This window comes from Convolutriloba macropyga, chromosome 2, assembly GCF_964194025.1.
Source record: "Convolutriloba macropyga chromosome 2, txConMacr16.3, whole genome shotgun sequence".
NCBI classification, from domain to species: Eukaryota; Metazoa; Xenacoelomorpha; order Acoela; family Convolutidae; genus Convolutriloba; species Convolutriloba macropyga.
This window is the reverse complement of record NC_134469.1, coordinates 1,716,690-1,736,762: the sequence shown is the minus strand read 5'-3', so window position 1 is coordinate 1,736,762 and position 20,073 is coordinate 1,716,690. Positions and strand designations below refer to the sequence as shown.

Genomic DNA, 20,073 nt, shown 5'->3' with positions numbered 1-20,073 from the left:
ATCATAAACCTGAAATCAACCGAATAGAGTGTCGGTCTTCTGCGCAGAAAAAACACAAGTATGTGTTCAATTGAATTTTCGTTGAAACAACAGCCAATTTTAAACGACAAACCACAAACAGCAGATGGTTAAGAAAACACGCAACGATAATTCCCAAAAATGTGCATTTTTTCATGACTTGACATTTTTTTCGATTGGCGTCAATTTGATTTCTGATTAAAAAGGAAACGCATAAAGCGCTTCTAAGTTTTTTAAGATGCCTCTACATGTTAAGCGGTCAAGTGTGTGTTCGGGCTTTCGATTTGCTCTGCTTGGTCAGTCTCATGTTCTGGCCCAGTTTCTGTTCGGTGTTGCCTCAGTTTGAGCAAAAGTATGAAGGCAAAAGTTTGAGCATTGGTTTCGATTCACGGAATGTTATGACCTTGAATTGATTCCGTGTTCTTTCGCTGACTGCGGCATGTGATGAGCCGTTCAAAAGATTTGCTGGATTTTGCGGTGCGTTCGCTTAATTTGTTAATTGAGTTGGAATTTTAATAACCAATTTTGTGTTGAGAAATAAGATAGAATATTTTGTTAAGCGGTTATCGCCGCGGGAATGACGACTCCTAACTTGGACTAGGGGAACGCGGCACACTTGACAATTTAAATTGATCAACTGAAACTTCGAAGTTTTAGAGAAGAATAACACTATTTACAGTAAAATAACGGAATATAATCTGATCGCAATTTTGATCACACAACGTTGGAACCAGAAAAAAAAGCATAAAAATTTGACCAGAGTTTGATCAGACAGATCCTTGCAGTTTCCTTTTACGGATAAGGCTGACCAAATAAGTTAACAAACCAGAAATAAAAATGAACTAATTTAAATTTCAAAGATGGAAATGTAACTAATTACATGACAATAAGCAATGGCCATATGAAACGTTTTATCTAAACTTCATAGCCCAGGTTGAGGTCAAGACCCAAATTTTTGTCTGATCAGACTTTCCAGACCAAAATTATCTTTGATCAGACTTTCCAGACGGAAATTAACCCTGATCAGACTTTCCAGACCCAAGTTACCTCTGATCAGAATTTCCAGACACAGAGGTTCGCTGATCAGACTTTTCAGGTGGAAGGCGTTCTGATCAGATCAACTTCAGACCATGGTCCAGACTCAAATTCTCTTAGGAGAAAAAATCTCTTAATTTTGCTATAATATATTCCTTTATTAAAAACTGATGTTTGCAGTATTTAATTCATCAAAGGAATGACCAACTGAAAAAGTGTTGCTAGAGAAAACAAAACCCAACTTTTGTTGGGTTTTGTTGGGAGAACTTTTGTTGGGAGAACGAATTTTAATTAGTGTACCGTTTAGTGTATATTTCTGACTCAATGAATGAGTTTAGACAGCTTTCCACAAGAAACATCGTGATCATCAGTTAATCAAAATTTCCTGTGAAGGGGAGAGGCCTTTGCTATCAGCTGGACTCCTTTTTCTGATCAGCGCCATAGGAATTTAGATGAGTCCGAGATCAGAACTCTGCTTTATTGTTGCGTTTTTGCAGAGCCAATATCTGTCATTAGAAAAAACAAAAAAAAATGAAAAAAATAGGGCACTCGAAATGGTCCCTGATCAGACCCAATTGCGTTTGAAAACATTTATGATCAGACCCAATTGCACTCGAACCGTTTCACTCAAGTGTGCTTCTGATCAGACCCAATTGCGCTCGAACCGTTAATGATCAGACACAATTGCGCTCGAATACGCCTATAACCCGAATTTTCAGACCAAATTGACCCCTGATCAGAACAACTCCAGACCATGCTGCAGACTTTAGTGCGCTCGATTTTCCGTCCAGACCCAGTAATTTTGTCTGGGAACACACGGGTGTGCACTTGATGGGGTCTGATCATGAAGCAAAAACTGAGTTTTTTTTTCGTAAAACTAAGGGTTGCTGGCTTACTTTTGCTGCTCAGTATATTTGGAAAACAAGAAAAACTTAATAAACAGCCAGCTAAAAACGCAAAACAAAACGCAAGAAATTGCCTAAAACAGTGTGGAGGAGCCAAACGTATCACCAGTGGAGCGCCATGTGATTCAATCTCTTCTACTCGGCAATTGAAAAACGAACTACAATTGTTGTAGACATTCTAGAAAAACAAATTAATTACCCAGAACAAGCAAAACAGCAATGACAAGTCATGTCCAAAAATTGATCAGCACCTCTGCTATTGAAAAACATTGAATGATAGTTATTTGCGCTACAAAAAAGAACGAAAGTGATTGGTTTGTGGCGTTCGAGATGGAATAAGGAGATTGCAGATCGAGTGGAAACATTGAAACTTAGGTTCAATTACTTCGCATCAAATTGTAATCAGTTTTATCGCTAGATACAATAACCAGTACACAAATCGTAATAGTTGTATTATTAACAAAATACTCTTAATAAAGTTTGATTTCGCATTGTTATTTTTAATATTTCTGTCAAAATTTTAATTTACATTCAGGTGGAAATGTGGTTCAGGAATACCGCTCTAGTCCTCAGCTTACATTAGCCACGCAATTATTGTTAATTAGGTTGAAACAATAAAACTGTGCATCAGTTTAATCTTCGTTCGATGTTTCGCAACCCGTCAACTTATTGACACTCGTTTTATTTCCTCCTTTTGTCATTGTCTCTATATTTTTCATTTTCCTCTTTAAGGAAAGTTTAATTTAATCTTTGAGTTTTCATTTTTGTAAACTTATATCTGATGTAGACAATCGCCGGCTGAATTAATTCTAGTACAAATACAGTGTGGAATCCCGTCGCTAATCCACTGAACATATTACCAGACAGCTTTTGTACCACTATAACATTAAAAGTATCATTTCTCTCATCACAGCAATTTTAAGAGCCGGGAGCTAAAAATTTTGTTTTTCTACCTTCTGGAAAAAGCTGATGCTCAGGGATATATGGAGACTTCAAGAAACTGCCTAGTGTGATATACGTGTCAATGATACTGAGGCAGAATCTTACTCCAACAGAAACCCAATAGACGTATCAGAGAGCAGCGCTGATGAGAAATGTTTCGAAGCACGTCCGGAGAAGCAAATCTCGTTTACTCCATTTGTGTCCAGCATTCACGGCATGAGAGTCCGAGAAAGCACAATTTTCTTTGAAAGACTTGCTGACAGATTGTCGTCAAATTGGGAAAAACTTTCAGCCCAAATTATAAATTGGGTCAAAAGAAGACCCTGTTTCGCCATTCTGAGAGCATCAAACCCTCGTATCAGAGGTAAAAGATGCCAAAGAGAGTCTTTCCAGCTCCGAGATGGCGGTCTTTTGAAAAATCCCTACTATTTTCACCATAAACAACTCCAATCAATTCCCGCCCGACATTCATTATACCTTGCCCAGAAAGCAGAAAGATTAAATATAGTCGAAAGAAATTGAATGATGAACTTGCAGATTGATTGCTTAACCATTTGAAATGAAACAGTTTGTCACCCAATGAGAGCTGACTTTATTTATTAATTGATTATTCTTGACTCACTTAATGAGAGTGGATGTGAACAAGTTGCTTCAATTGACAGAAAACAAGAAGAAAGCAATTGATGAATTTAACGTTTGAGAAGGGAATTTTAAACAAACTGTTGATTTAAATTAGAACCATGTCAGCTATGAACCAATTGATGAATTTGCGTCTCTTGTGAAAAAAATTCTGAAAACCGGGTTACATTTTTTCAAATATGACTCATTTGCGGAAAACTTTAGAGGACAAAAATAATCATATCTTCTTAATATTATAGTACACAATTTTTTCATTTTGCAGTAATTTTTAAATTTTGTGTTCTGACAGAAAACGTTTCTAGATTGTATTAATTGATATTAATGTTTTCGGTTTTCAGGTGTTTTGGTTTTGTTCATGAAGACAAAAAATTTCAACTAAATTATATGGAGATTTTCCAAAAGATAAGGAGAATAAACTATCGGAAAAGTTTGAACGAAGTAGCAATTTGTCTACGTTGAAAAATAAGAGAAACCAAAAATTGTTTGAGCTGTGATTTTCATTTTTTGGGGAATCAACAATTACATAGTCTCTTCGAGAATTGACTGAATTTTTTAAGGCTCTTTCAATTATAACAGTTTTGAATCTCTCCGTGAAAGATATGGCTTGGTCGAAATGACTTAACAAAAAAAAGCTAGGATAGCATAAAGTTCTTAACCCCCGAATAAATGTGAAGATTGGAACAAGAAACACAACCAGAAGATTAATTACTTTGACAAATGGCGAATCAGGTAAAATTAATATCATCATTTGTAATTGCATAACTGCAATGATTATAAACCTTACATAACCAACTATTATATAACCAATTTCACCAAAATCATATACTTGTTAATTGTCGCATATATATTGCTCCAATTATCGTTGTTACGGTTGTGTTATTAGTCGTTGTTGCGGTTGTTACGTAGTTGTTGCGTAATTTTTTTATGAGATTTATAGCGGTTTTAAATTACCCAGTGAATCGAAGCTTGATAGCCACTCCATAAATACATATATAATGACTGAGTTTCTATTTGAAAGTAATTTTTCGTTGTTCCGTTTTATTTTGATAGTCCACATACTGTACAATCCAAACAATCGCATCCATATCTGGAATGAAGAGGGTCACTTCCGTATCCCAGAGAATTGGACTGGTGCTGAATGACTTCCCAGTGAAAGCGTCAATCAGGGAAAATGCTTTCCCACTTGGTGGTTCCATCACTCCCAGTTGTTTAAGGCTGAAATAGACAAAAATGTACAAATTTGGACAGTTGAGACGTTTCATCGAGACAGTTTTGATTGACTGTTTCTTTTCTCCCCGTAAACATTTTTTTAAAAAAAAGTTGAAATCTATTCTGTCCCCCCCCACCCCCGCCAAGTGTTCTTTTTATTTTATGCAGTCAAATCGCAATTTCTGTTGTTATATAGCAGATTACTATGTAAAAAGTAGCGCGTGCGCCTGGGGGTGCAAAAGTATCTAAACTCGGGGGGGGGGGGGGGGGGGGGTATAATGAGAGAGCCTCCGGACCCAATAAGGCCAATATGAATTGTCGTCGTCTCAATCAGTATTTGTTAAATATTTGAAGAAATTGTTTAATACAGTGTCTGTATTTGATAATTCAGAAAAATTAATTATTATTATTTGGAACATACCTGTATTTTATCATAACTGTCTGGTCGTCGTTTCTGGCGCGGAAGCTGCAGATGGCGTTAACTCCAAAAGTGGCATCACCTAGAGTCTTGAGCCAGACGTGTGTGGATCCGTCGGATGAAGAGATGACTTGTTTTGCCATACTGCCAAGAGGGTCCTGGTTGATGCGGATTAGAAACCTGCGGTTAAAAAGCCAGTGTAAAGATACAATACCAGGTTAAAATGTCATTTTATTTTAGATAGTAACCTCTATAGATAATAGGAACTCTTATATATCCTGCAGCGTTGAATGCCTGGAAAACAATCACCGCTAAGCATCGCATTTCTTACAAAAAAATAACGTTAAATTCACCAAATAATTTCAACGCAGAAATTATTGCAAAAAAAGATGTAAAAATAGCGGTGAATGAGTCGAGAGCGGTGAAAAAAATTACCAAACCAGAAAGAGTTTCACCGCTCTCATCGTTGAAAGATGCAGGTGCTTTGCAGTGATTTTTTTCACCACTATTCCACTCAATTCTTACATTTTTTTAGCATGAAATAAGGAATCGGGAGACAAAAACATCGTCACTTACAAAAGAGTTTTTTCACTTATTTCCACTCTCTCAGTCGAGGATTTTTTTGAATACGTGACAGTTGGAGGAGGGGCTTAAATATGGCCTTAAATTACATAGTTGAAGAGCTTATTTAATGTTCACGCAAATTCTTTTCACAAGTATAGTCTTTTTAACATATTATTAACCAACTTTAACTAATTAACCAAATTATTTCCGGTGGAATAAGTCTGACTGATCTCTTTTCATTACAAATATTTTATGCAGTTGTCTGTAATTCTAATCTAATTGATCCACTGACACGACCAGGAGTAACTTTTTGCTTGTAATTCCATTTTTTTGACTCTTCGGACGATTTTTTCCTTGAAACGAATTTCAAGCTAATTTGAATTTTAATTTGAGATCAGATTTTCACACTGTCTTACGTTTCCATCATAAAACAAGCAGGGTTCTGACTACACTACATGCAAATCAGAAAACTTCAATGTGGTTCTATACTTTAAGGCTCAAAAATTTGCCTATCGGCAAGTCAAATCAAAGAAAGTATTTTTAGCACTTGAAAACGTTCAACAACTACTTAACAAAGTTGAGTCAATGTTTTTTTAAAAAAAAATCAAACGTCATTCGAGGACGCCCTTTCAATGATTTGAGGCCTCGACTTCAGTTCTTAATAAATCGGAACAAGAAAAGTTGTGAAAAGAAGTTGAAAAAATCATTATAAGAAGATTGCGTATAGATGTTCACATATATTCTTTATTTTTCCATTTTTCCACGAGCCAAATTTTTCATTACGCATTCGTACGGATGTTCGCTTGTACGGATGTTCGCTAAGATTTTGATTCAAATTTGGCCTACATAAAGACGAACAGTGAACAGTTTCTTGTGTTTTTTAATGTCAAAACTCGGGGAAAAAACAGAATATAGTCGAACTGAAAAAAATTGTCCTCTTTGAAAATTTTTCTTAAATCTCCCAGTAACTAGATAAGAGGTGTTTTCATTGTGCAGCAAAATTTCAACTCAAATTTCTAATGCTAGAGTTAATCGGAAGTTCTGTTGGAAACAGAGTTTATCCTCAATTTTCTGTTATGCTGAGTAAAGGGACTGAGCCAACAACTTGTGAAACAACACATGCCCGGCTCAAGACTGGACGATTGACGTATAGCAGCTGGCAGCTTTCCTACAATGTTTTCCCTAACGTTTAGCAAATTTTCCTGCCATAAACTTACCAATTCTTACAAAATTATCATTAGACAAACAAGATCACAAGATCATACAAGATCACAATTTTTAAAGGGTGATCAATTGTCTGCCTAGTGCCTAGAACACCTTCTATTAAGTTACGAAGAAGTTTTCTTAAACAGAACAAGTAAATATTATTTTTTTCGACTTTTTTTCTATTAATAATTTTTTTTCATGTTTGGCGTATTGTAATTATTGAAGAAAAATTTTCTGCGCTTATTATTAGACTTTATTCAATAAGTAACAATTTTGACAACTGGCTAGTACTTTTTTGACCAGCACAGCGTGAGCGATTGAAGTATAGAAAGTGAGTTTCATGAGAGTTCTAATATCTGAAAAGTTTCAGATTAAATACGGAATGAAATCAATGTAAAACCAATTTAGGGAATAAAGAATAATATCTTTGTCAAGCATAACATCTTGAAAACAGTGGTAAAAAGACAGTTTATAACAAGTTTCCAAATTTTGACTCAAATTCAAGACGAAGAGGGCATAATTTTTTAATGAGCCCACCTGTTGAGTAGAAGGTTGAGTGCCTGATTGTCGATGTTTCTCAGATCTGAAGAGACCAGAAGAGGTGCACTCCACATGGACCACATTGACATCTGGATCTTCTGCTGGCCATAGGAGGTCCCAGGGTCCCCTACTACCAATTGATCTGGGTCTACAAAGTGTCCAGGGCCACTATACGTCGCGTATTTATCCTAGAAGCAAATGCTGATTATCTGGGTATATTCAATGTTGGGTATAGTTGTTATAAAGTTTGACAAAACCAGTCAAAATTGACAAAAAGTTCGTAAGAAAATTTGGTGTTTTGTTTCAATAAATCCACCCGGACTTGCGTCGCAGAGCATTTTAGCGCTGAACCAGCACATTTCAAGAGTAAAAACTTAATTCAGTAATGAAACATTGTATTTTCAGAATAAATTAGGTTTCTTTATGTGCAGTATTTCTTCATTATGTTTATATTGAGGTCATAGAGTTCGCACAGGCTAAACTTATCCTGTATAGTCTGAAAATTACTCATACCCTAAAATTAAGTCTGAGCAGAATAAAGTCATACTTTTGTAGCTTATAACTGGTAATTAGTATAGTAGTATACACACTATTTATACTTAAGCTAGTTTGTAGGCAATTATCACAAAGACCATTTAGCGCAGTGGTTACGACTCGCTACGCAAATTAAATGTCACAAGCACACACGCGGAAGTTCGAAGCGCATATAAAGCAAACGTTGTTGGCGGGAGTTAAGCTGAGCGTATTATTTTTCATGACGTAAATTTTACTCAAAATTGAGACTAGCCAGTGTAAATTGTGACATGAACAGAGTACTGGTCATCCTAAAAAACAGAATGTCTTTAGACTGATTCAGCGCTGATTTGCTCTGCCACCAACCTCCGGGCATCTTACCAGATTTAGCTCAAATTAAGCTCCCGTTTCGATGGTTTCAGAAATTCAACCCAACTGATTATTTTGAAGTTTCTATTGTTCGACTTAATAAGGTAAATTATGACGCCATGTTTGAACTTTTAAAGATTAAGGAAATAAAATCAATGAATCACTTAAATTTTTGGCGAAAAGAAGTCTCCCGGACCGAACTCCAAGTCTATATCAGTACTAGGCAAGTCTAAATTCAATTCTTATTTAGGTTTCCAGTACTGGGCAAGTCTAAATACAAGTCTTACAAGTCTGGCAAGTCTTAACCAAGACTTGGATAACACTTGGAAGTTGATTCCCAAGTCAAAACCAACTTTCCAAAAATTTTCTACCCAAATTTTCGAATTCGAAAAAATTTCGCAACGTGCCCCGATTTTGGCATTACTTTTTGGCCACTTTCCCGGGGTGCTAGAAAATGATGCCGGGGGCATACCAAATTGTATATTAGCACCCCGGGGGGATAATTGAGGGTATTTCAGCACTTTTTCAGGTGTTTCTGAGCCGTTTTTAGCCATTTCGAGCCGAATTTTAGCCGAAAATCGACATTTATTTCAGATCTTGTGCCAAGTGCCTTCTAAAATCAGACTTGGATTAGACTTGCCAAGTCTAAAATCAGACTTGGATTAGACTTGCCAAGTCTAAAATCAGACTTGGATTAGACTTCCCAAGTCTAAAATCAGACTTGGATTTAGACTTGCCAAGTCTAAAATCAGACTTGGATTAGACTTGCCAAGTCTAAAATCAGACTTGGATTAGACTTGCCCAGTCTCAGCCCAGACTTGGATTTAGAATGCCAAGTGTAAAAAGTGACATGATTATAGTTCTGAATCAGTAATGAAATAAGACTTGGATTTAGACTTGCCAGTACTGAAATTGACTTGGCGTTAGGTCCGGACTGGTATAAATGAAAATAATTTTATTTCACCAATTTGGTAAATATACGCATTTAATTGTAACATTGTGCAAAAAATGTGGAAAAAAGAAGGTTTTTATTTATTGACAACGACAACAATGCTTCCTTCAACGATGTCAAAAAATAAACTAACGGCATATTGAATTTTCGCCATTTTTGCAGCTAAAGCATAGATATAAAAAGTTTTTGGGCTCGTTAAGCAGCATAGGAAACATTTGAATAGAAATATCTAACAAAATATTTAATATTTCACTCTAGTACTCTTCTACAATTACGAGTTGGCACGAAATTAAGTCATAGAGTTTCAAGCATCCCGGGACGAGACAGAATTGCAGTTTTGTAAAATTTTGCAAGACTCTTACAAAAGATATTTAAATTTTGAGATCTAACAAGACTATTGGCTATTTTGTAGAGTTCTTGGAAATCCGTGTCGTTTGAAAGGCACTCTTATGGTTTTGTTCGTGCGCTTTATTCTTCTTTTAATGCAATAAAAACTCAAGAAATGTTTGCACGTAATTAAGCAACCTTTTCTTTATTTATTTCCAAATGTCCTGATTCTTTGGTTTTTAAAGTTTACAATCATGTGCAATTTTGTTGATGAACTGTTTAAATTCATAGGATAAACGGTTGCTTTTCCAAATTCTTGTAAATCGAATAGGTATCTTTTAAGATTCTGTCGGAAAATTATGTCAGGCGGTGTAGTAGCTTCTGTAATCTCTGACAGAATCTGAAGATATCTTAAAAGATAACCACCCTCAATTTACTCCGATTGCAAATCCGGAGCCGCTTTATCTCTGAGCAAGTTGCCATTATTGGCCAAATTAAGAATTATCATGTCAATGATAGGATTCAAGTTGTGGCATTTCTTCAACGAATAGTACTAAGTTGTTTTTTGCAAAAGTTGGTGAAGAAAATATGTATGAATTCCAAGAACGATTGCTAACGTTCTTTTTCAAGTTTTTTTATATAGAATATTCAGAAATTCGGTTAATAACCAACCGAATTTTTGAGACCTTATTCGATATTACAGCAATCTTTTCTATCCACTGTGATTCGGGAATTTTGTTTTGTAGTATTTGATAATACATATTACCACAACTTTAAGAGATAAAGTGCATCTTGAAAGCTTGCAGTTTTGTCGTAGAAAATGACATGAAAGTTAGTTTGTTTGTCTTGTGAGATTTTATACATCAATTAGTACAACATAACTCTTTGATCGGCACTTTATGACATCAGAAATGAATCAAAATATCAAAAATCAAGAAGAATTTGAAAAAACGTGTTACTTTTTTCTCATGAAAATTTTCCCCCAACTGAATTAGAATTCAGTCATAATGTCTCTTATTGAACATCCTGTTTCCAGTAAATAACACTGACAACAGCCTGCGTGAGCATTGGTAAGATTACTAAATTCAAATCAAAAAAATCTTTTTTTTGCTCTTCGAATTAATTATTTCATTAGCGTGTGCTGTAGCCCAATTCTTGGACAGGAGCGATAATTCAGCAATTTAAGCCACGTTGAATTTAAATCTTTTTGATTTTGCATTGAGAACGTTTATCGTGTAAAAAACATTCTGGGTCGAGGTGTCACCGCTAAAAATCGCTAAAAGATGTAAGATTTGCGGTGAATTTGAATAAAAGTGTAAGATTTGAGTTCAAAGCGATGAATGCGGAAAAAACTACCAGCAGAATGCGGTGAAAAAAATTTTCAGCGCTATCAACAGAATACGGTGAAAAAAAATCACATCTACCAGTAGAATGCGATGAAAAAAATTTTTTACCGCTAAAATCGTAAATCTTACAAATATTCAACGCGCTAATTTCAAAGCTTATCATAAATTTACAGGAAATATGAGCGCAGTAAGTGACAGATTGCGCAGTGGAATAAGTTGTTGACACGCCGAAGGTGAGAGGGTCGAACCCCTGTATGGCAGTTTCGCTTTTGCGAGAAAGCCGTTGAATGCGGTGAAAAAAAATTTTTACCGCTAAAGACCGCCAAAATTCACCAAATTCAACGCTAAAAGATGCGGGCGCTTTGCGGTGAAAAAGTTTTTTTCACCGCTATTCACCGCTAATCTTACATTATTTTTTGACCAAACCTCGACCCGGGTTACAGGAAAAGTCATTATCAACCATGTGTCCTCAGAGGGTGTGTAACAATATAAGAAACTTTTTGGGTTTTCCCGATTATAGCCCCCCGCGCACGAAATTATAGCCCATATGGTATAACTACTATGATTAAGGGGGGAGTCTATAGGTTATAATGGTATAGACCCTGTTTTTTTCTTGGCTTAATTAATTGATATCTACCAATTAATATCTTATAATATCTGTGATAGGTGGATCACGTGACCTGATATTGTGCCATGTGTTTTATGATGGAATAGATGCTGTCCCAGCTGTCTTCTACGTCATTGTAGACTCTGTATGCATTGCATGTATCCGACACTTTGGAGAAGTTGGCCAAAGGGTCATACCACTAAAACACGATTCAATGACAAACCAGGGAAACAAAATATACCCCAGTGGAGTACACTGGTTAGGAGAGTAAATCGAAAGCAACAAATTACCGGCCACTCGCACACGTACAAAATGTCCCTTCCAGACTCAGCCAGGGCTTTCCCCATTTCCTCGTACCCAGCAGGCGCCTTTAACTGGTCTACGTTGCATCCATCGAACTTGAGCATGTCAATGTCCCAGGCGGCAAATGTCTGGGCATCTATGTCTTCATACCCCTCACTTCCGGGGTATCCGGCACAGGTGGCCACGCCCACGTCTTCGTAGATTCCTAGAAATATTCAAAGTTGATCAGCGTTAACGGAAAGGGATTGAGAACAAAGTGGAATTCCTCATCTTTAGAGTGAGCGGGAGAGGGGAGAGGGGGAGGTAGAATATTGGATAATATCGTCAAAACAATGGACACAAAAATTAACATATGAAACAAAGAAACGAAATAATTGTGATGGACAATTAGCTTTTCTAACTTTAATCTGCTCCCATGATTTGAAAAATTCTACGGCACTTGACTTGTCTAAAGGTCAGTTCTATGGGCAAATGAATTATAATTTTATCTGGTTATAAGTGAACCGGATTTTTCAGCAACGCTAGGCAGGGTTCTGGCTGCAGACTGACTAACCCAGTTTCAGACCCCTCTGGTGCATGTATTGGGCTAGACTTTTCATCCCACTTGGAAATCTGGTTGGGTCTGGCTGAAGTCTTCCTTCCTCCGTTCTGTTCATGGACAGCCAGCAGTCATCAATTGATAAGTAGGTGTAGCCAGCATCTTTCATCCCATTAGTCACCATCGCATCCGCCATCGTCTTGAACAGATCTTCGTTCACACATTCTCTCGGGAAATTGACACAGTCTGTTTGGCATCTAAAAAAATTCCCAAAAAATTTTTCTGGTTGCACTATCTCCCCGCACACCTAACTCGCACCATGATCGAAAAGTTTTTAAGGGTAACTATAGTACAAGTAGTTTCACTCTACGCAAAAAAAACATGGTTGGTGATGAGATCTAAGAAGCCTAATTCGAAAACCTTTTATATTAAACTAGACCTAAAATTTCATTCAGATCCCCTGTCGAGATTATCGAATATAAACGACGTAAGATAAGATTGTAAGATAAGAAACGACGCAAGATAAGAAACGACATATCATCGGTTATAAACGTAAGAGAGATCGATGTCGTCATTATTGGACGCAAGAGAGATTCGGCATGTTAAGATTCAGAGGAATTGGTATGTTTGGTACTTAAAGGCAAGAGATTATTGGTATGTTTGGTTTTGGACGTACAAAATTGTAGGTTTTTCCCATACGAAAATTTTTTGTTTATAATGTAGTCAAACTTTATGATAGCGTTCTTTTTGCAGGAAATTCAAACAGCATTGTTAGAAAAAAACTCTAAAAGAATGTGTAAAATTCTTTCTTTACCTCGTTGTCAAGTTTGGCTGAACGAATGTAAATTACTTGGTTGTTTTAAATTAAATAATGTAACATACTTTTTGACGATTGATGTGAATTTTGTTGATTATTTCACCATCACTGAGTTTCGACTTTTTTTGTAGTTTCCAAGCAAAATTGTTGGCGGTTGGTTAAGGTTGAAACATGCCGACCGTATTTTTGCTCTGCCGGACTAGGGGATCCGTTCTCCGTTCTACAGACTGTGCATCTTTCCTGTTACTAGTTTTTGGAACACAGAAAATAAAAAAATTTGGGTATTTTTCTCAAAGATACTGAATCTCTCTGACGCTTAAAAATCAAAACTCTCTTATGACGATTTTGGAGTTTTTTTAATAATGCCCAGGTTGAGGTCCAGACTCAAGTTTGATCAGACTTTCCAGAGTTAAATTACTTCTGATCAGACTGTCCAGACCAAAATTACTTCTGATCAAACTCAAGTGGCTCGAAGCTGCCTGCGATCAGACGTACCAGACCAAAGTGACCTCTGGGAACACACGGGTGTGTGTTCGAGTGTGTCTGATCAGAGGAAAGTTTGGGTGTGGACCTCAACCTGGGTGAAAATGAAGGATAATTGATTCTACCTGAATCTTTCCCAGTTCATGAATCCCATCACTGGTGTGAGCCCAAGCCCATTTGGGTCGCCTTGAATGGGGTTCACAACCAAACAGCCCAACAGAAACGCCCACCAACACAACCGACAGGGTACATACTTTTCCATCGTTTCACAGATTTAAGTCAAGTTTGGTTTGAAGCTGTTTTGAAGTTAAACTGAAACTAACTTTGCTATAGTTGATGTATGATTAAGATAAAGCAAAATGACAATTCTAGACTTAACAACAATTAAGCTGACAAGCAAATATGAATGCTTTGAATAAAACTTAAAAGTATTTTTGACCTCTGCGTAAAATTTCAAATGAAATCATCTTGAAAACTCCAAGTACGTCGCAAAAGTTGGACAACTTTTCTTGAGTAAAATATACCCAATTTTTCACTGGTTTTTGCGAATGATCTAAACAACACGTCAATTAGAGATAAATAAAAAACGGGTCTATAAATCCCCCCTAAGGAAAAAAACCCAAACCGGTTCTAATTGTATATAAACCCCAACGGAAATAAACCCTCATATCAAGATTGAATTTAAATTGTGATATTTTGTTTTACTTATGAAGTTAATTACACAAAAGACCCTACTAATTAAAGAAATTAATAAAGATTTTTGACAAAGTGGGAACCAAAGAGTTTGAAGCTGGAACTGAAGCAGTTGTCACTAGCCCTCAATACCCAGGTTGAGGTGTGAGTTAACCCATCCAGTTAAATTCAGCCATGATCAAAATTTGGATCGTTGATGGTCACAGTTGAGCTTGTTTTAAACACTGTTCCTCGTTGCGTACTAATTTTTAAGGTTTCATTTAAAGCTTTTTAGGATTTATTCTGTTCCCCCCCCCCCCCCCCCAGTGTTTTTTACGCCCCCCAGTTACAAATTTTATGTTGTTATATATCACATTACTATGTAGCAAAATAGCACGTGCGCTTGTTGCGAAAAAAATATAAGCCCACTAAGCTGGGGCAAAACAGAATAGATCCGCTTTTTATTAGTGCGATAATGGCCAGATTTTAACTGGCGTGATAGCCGAGCGTTAAGGTGTGTGGTTGACACGCCAATGATTGAGAGTTCAATCCCCTGCCTCCGTGAAGCTGTCTGTGTGAGGATGAGCTCTTACTTAACCATAGCTTCAGGTTGACCATAGCCTGACCAATGTTGGCTGCAATGATGGTACCACGTGAAAGTTTCAGATGCAAAAAAAGTGGCGATAGTCACCAAAAAAACAGCAGTGCTGCTCATAAAAAGAACAGTCTGAAATGTGGGGAATAATGAGAAAAAGGGTAGCTGAGAACAGGCTACTGTAGGCCTAATGCTGTTCCGCTTCGATTACGCAGAAACCACCATTATTAATTATTATTAACTCGTTTATGATAAGGACTTGGCCAGACAGTAATCAGCCATGATCAGCTTTTAGTTTGACCCCGAATAAAACAGACTTTGATTCAAAATGTCTACGGATGTAGACTATACGGGGCTGCTCGACCTCTCCTGTGCGTTCTCATTTTTCTGATCATCAACGATGGTTTAGCCTACAAAATGAAAAATTTAGCCGGCGCTTATTATATCTGATTGGTCAACAAATCTGATCGGTCAAATTATCAGTAGTTCGTCCAGCCGTACAATTGGTGTGCGGTTGAATTATCGTCTTGAATTCTCAATTTTTGGTTTTCGGTTAAACTCACCGTCTGGCAATTCGCCCATAGCTCCCTCAAATGTAAGTTTTACGTTGTAATGTCTGTGATAATGCGTAAATCTTCTAAGTTCCAGCTTTCTTTTAATCTAATTAATTATTAATCTTTTTCAGTTTCATATTCCCAGATATAGAACACCATTTTCATACACCACCTGTGCCAACTTTGTTTGAAACGAGTCCAAAACACGAAACAGATCTATTTTGTTCCTCGGAGCTTTTGGCACCCAACTGACGAATCATGCGTTGTTATATAGCAATTTGCTGAGATGATTGATTTCGATTGTTGAGAACTGCCAGTGAAAAATTCAAATACAAAGTTTTTCTGAAAGCAATATACCATATAACTCATATGTTTCTTAGTCTTCCGGCTGTTTGACTTCGGTTAGAATAGCGATTTTTGATTTCTCGCCAACTTGTGTCATAAAAACAATCGGATTGATTTTGGAAAAAATTCTTATATTTAACTTATTTCATTTCACGTTTTCAAAAAAAAAACAAATCCGTTCCGATAAAAGACTTTCGGTATTTTTCGTTTGTTCTTATACATTCGCGTCTCATTCGTTGATACCGAGTTTTATCTCAAAGTTGATTATTTTGGCGCGATAATAGTTGTTTTAGTTTTCAAAATTAGTTGAAATTTTCTTGAACTTTTATTCGGAAATCTTATGCAATTTGTGAATAGTCACAACTTTTATTGGAAGCAGTCGTCATCAATCCAAAAAACTATTATGCAGGAGCTCTTTTTTCATTTACACATTGCTTTTTCGTTTCAAAGCCGATTTTTGACGTTTTGATTTGATATGCTTCAAAGAAGATATTTACTCCCTTCAGTTAACAGCGTCAATACAAGAGGAATTTAATCACAAGAAATAGGAAAAAACCTGTGGATTGAGTTGGTGTCAAAGTGATAAAAGTTTCATTTAAAAATTTTTTATTCAAAAAAAAATTTTTTGCATTAACCTTTTGTTCATGTTTTTTACTTTGCTGTAAAATTGATGTCAATTTGACTTTTATCAAATACCTGTGTCTGAATAATTGACTTGCTTCGGAAAGCAAACCGCGAATCGCCTTGTTACTTTTTCGTTAGTTTTGGAGGACCAAAAAATTGGAAAATTTCGATTTAAAGCTCAGATTTTGGATGATATTTTAATCCGAATTAATGAAACAGAAGCAAACTATTAAATGGCTTAAAACAGCACATCAACTATTGCAGCAATTAAGTTCACTAAGTTAATTTCAGGCATTGAAAAACATTTTTTTAGTTTAACAATTCATTCACGTCAAACACTAATTAGATCAAACTAAGATCCTGCCATTTGCTCCTCTAAACCATCATGTCCCCTCATAACATACCCCGCCACCCCCAAAAAATGTGACCATGGCTTGGTCGAAATGGCAATGCAAAGCAACCAAGAAAATCCAAAAAAGTATCTGAATGTCTGTTAAAATCTAAGTTTAGTAGGCTTTAACGAGTACGCTGTTTCTCTCAACACATGCTCGTAATGAAAAACAGTCAATGCGGTGATGTTTCAAGAAAGGTCTCTTCTTTTCAAACATTTTAAAATTTAAGAAGTGCCTTATAAGTCCTCTGTTAAGTGATTTTAACCCGCCATTTTCGACAACGAGCACAAAAAGTAGATGATTGACTTTGATTGGACACAGTATTCTGTTTGAAAAAAATGATAGGCTGTTAAAAGATTTACAAGAATATATTAGCACGATACAAAAAAACACTTGTAGAAAAAAAAGCCAAAACTGTCATCGGATGACCAATTACCTTGTATTAACATTTTATTTTTTTAATGTTCTGAATAAAGGTAGAAAACAATGGTTTTGATTGAATCAGGTAACATAAATGTTTATGAAGTTGGGTTTGCTTTGCGTTCTGTCACTTTATGGGATGAAAGAATTGCACTTAAAAACAGCGGTTAAAAATTTTTGAAAAGTCTCAAATTTTGTGCAGACTCCTCAATGGCAAACGGAAAGAACTGGTACAGTTCCAATAACTTTTATTACAGGCAACCAAGAGGAAAAAGAAACAAATCTTGTTTCAAATGCTGATCAAAACTGAAAACCCTAAGAAATTGGTCTAAAAAATAAAAACTTTTTACTGCTCTAGCAGAAATTCCTTCGAACTGAGTTTTAGTGGTCACAACTATTCAAACCGAGCAGTCAATTTCTGCACCATAAAATCGTCAAAATTAAAAAAACATTGTCCATTTTTTTAGTTATTAATCTGAGACCCTAATATCTCTTAAAGTAAACATGTAGAGCAGTGAAATCTTTTCTAATTGTTTTCACCAGAAATTGTGATCTACATGGAAATTGTAGTTGTACTTTCCTCTAGAAAATCAAAGATTTTAGCATAAGAATTGAAGTTTGACAAAAATGAGCAACATCTTTTTTTACTCACAAATTTTTTGAAACATCAAAGTTTACAGGAGTGTTACCATAATGATAACAACAAGTTTGACACAAAAATCGCTATAAATTGGTTCTCGAAAAAATAAAATTCATATCTATAAATTCTGATTTGAGATTTGTTTTAGAATTGGTGGTGCTAATATTTCAGAAAAAAAGTACAGTGGACTCGGTGCAAGTTTATCCAATCTAGACGCTTATTAACACTAAAAGTAAAACTCTTATTAGAAAAAACCACAGATTAAACCAACATTTGCTACAAAAACAGTCACTCAGCCAAACTGGCCGCGAAGAGCAAAAGGGTTATGGATTATATTACTATATTTTTCTGAGAAATAATTTTCAGTTTTCTTCTTGTATTTGAATTGTACATACAGGTGTTTTAAGACGACTTCAAAAATCTATCTATGTTATCGATAAAAACAATTAGAATATAATTATATCTGGCCTAAATTATATAGAAAAGGTCCGAACTCTTGTTCAAACATTGGAATATTTATTAACGCACTTACAGTTTTTTTTTTCAATTGAGTATTTTCAGTTTCGTTATGTTGGTGGTTTCCCAATCTTATGTACACTTATCTTTTGCAATGATTTTTAAAACACTTCGGTCTGGTGTGCCCTCGAAAACAGTAAAAAAAAATCCAACTAATCCACAAATGCAGCCATTATATGAAAATCCTTTTCTATCACTGCTTTGTAAAGTAGACGAAACTGGTTTGTAATCACTGGTTTGTAATGTCGAAAAAACCAAAAATGTCCTCTAGGTGGGAAAGAAAAGAGTTAAAATTTTAAACCTCACTTACTCGTTCAATAAAAAGATTTCTTAAAATTACACTTAGCGAAAATCTAGAGGCAACTATGTTGAAAAAAATACCACTTAATTGAATAAATCTGGGATGACATAGTCAAAAATTTTGTAACAAAAAAGCGGCACCAGAATAACGATGTAGAGCTAGACTAATAAATGGTTGCAATAACTTACAGAAACAGTGACAAGATACAAAACAAAAAAACTATTAAAGAAGAATCTTTACGCATACATATTTTTGCCAGTCTTGAAATGGCTTAATATGTAACGGCACGCGTTTAGTTAGCTGGGGTACATAACTTACCGGGGATGGGACTGAAAGGATGCACAAAAAACCCAGCACTTGAATTACGAGCTAATGAAGTCAGTTACAGTGCAGAATTAAAATGATCTGCAACAGGTTGATGAGCTTGTCATTTTGCGTTATTTTTATTGCATTTTGAGTTTATTTGTTTCGAAAAAATTGAAAATCTGAGAGTCTTTTTCCGCGCCTCTATCCCAAATTTCCATAAAGTTTTCGGAGGGCAGAATAAGAGTTAGTTGAATTTTACAGCAAAATAAACTCACCGTTTTTGAGTGTTCTGAAAGTAAGCTACCTGTGATTCAATTATTGTTGAACAACAATTATTGCAGAGTTTATGACCCACTAAAATAACAGTAGTCGCGAATTCCAGAAACAATTCTGACAACTGACAAAAAAAAACAGATGATTCGATTATTCTGCTCAATTAAATCTACTCTAACTCTTAAGTAATTTTTCTCAATCTCATTTTAAAAGTTTTGTCATTTTCGGAACTGACAGTTTGTCACAATTGACACCTTGAGCTAATTGAAATCGAGTTAATTGAACAGATGCTTTTAGCAGTTATCACATGTGCAATAAACTATTAGCGGGCTATAAAAGGCTTCGCCAACTAACCAAATTTCACTTCGAAACTGTTCGTTTTCTAAAATTGTTAGTTTGTAAGAAATTGATCAAAAAATAATGAAGACAGCTTTAGTGGTCAATTGTGTGTTTCTCGCAGCCGCAATAGTTACTGAGGCTGTGCCGACTGTGACACCCGGAGAACCCAGAAATGGGGAAGAGAAAAAAGAGGAGAGGTTTGCATTCCCTTGGTGGCTAGTCTCAACCCCAGGCACAACCAAGAGTTTTTGTGACATTATAGAACCAGCATGCACTGTAACTGGGTTCACAAATGGGGGAAGGCCTTCATACTGTGACAGTTTCAGTTTCATGTGTCCCAATCATGGCTAATCAGAGCCAGAGGA

The 20,073-nt window shown here is 35.9% G+C and overlaps 1 protein-coding gene across 2 annotated transcripts; it reads right to left on the bottom strand.

Moving 5' to 3' along the window:
- Nucleotides 1-4,227: 4,227 nt before the first annotated feature.
- LOC142335051 (alpha-N-acetylgalactosaminidase-like) lies at nucleotides 4,228-19,532 on the bottom strand. Of its 2 annotated transcripts, none has more exons than XM_075383378.1 (8): nucleotides 19,372-19,532; nucleotides 13,857-14,043; nucleotides 12,447-12,688; nucleotides 11,881-12,098; nucleotides 11,664-11,789; nucleotides 7,474-7,664; nucleotides 5,170-5,346; nucleotides 4,228-4,754 (listed from the first exon to the last, which is right to left on the bottom strand). In XM_075383378.1, exons 2-8 carry the CDS (start codon nucleotides 13,991-13,993, stop codon nucleotides 4,547-4,549), a joined length of 1,299 nt encoding a protein of 432 aa, XP_075239493.1. In that variant the 5' UTR covers nucleotides 13,994-14,043; nucleotides 19,372-19,532; the 3' UTR covers nucleotides 4,228-4,546. The 2 variants fall into 2 exon arrangements, with proteins under 2 accessions (XP_075239493.1, XP_075239494.1); XM_075383379.1 differs by having other exon boundaries at nucleotides 19,401-19,532.
- Between the last annotated feature and the right edge of the window lie 541 nt (nucleotides 19,533-20,073).

What these genes read in the sequence shown, in the direction of transcription:
- LOC142335051 (XM_075383378.1), bottom strand. Translation starts at nt 13,993, where the DNA reads ATGGAAAAGTATGTACCCTGTCGGTTGTGTTGGTGGGCGTTTCTGTTG. An exon ending in ATGAACTGGGAAAGATTCAG is followed by an intron (nt 12,689 to 13,856) that starts GTAGAATCAATT and finishes GAATTTTTTTAG; the next exon opens with ATGCCAAACAGACTGTGTCA. An exon ending in ACAGTTATGATAAAATACAG is followed by an intron (nt 4,755 to 5,169) that starts GTATGTTCCAAA and finishes TGTCTATTTCAG; the next exon opens with CCTTAAACAACTGGGAGTGA.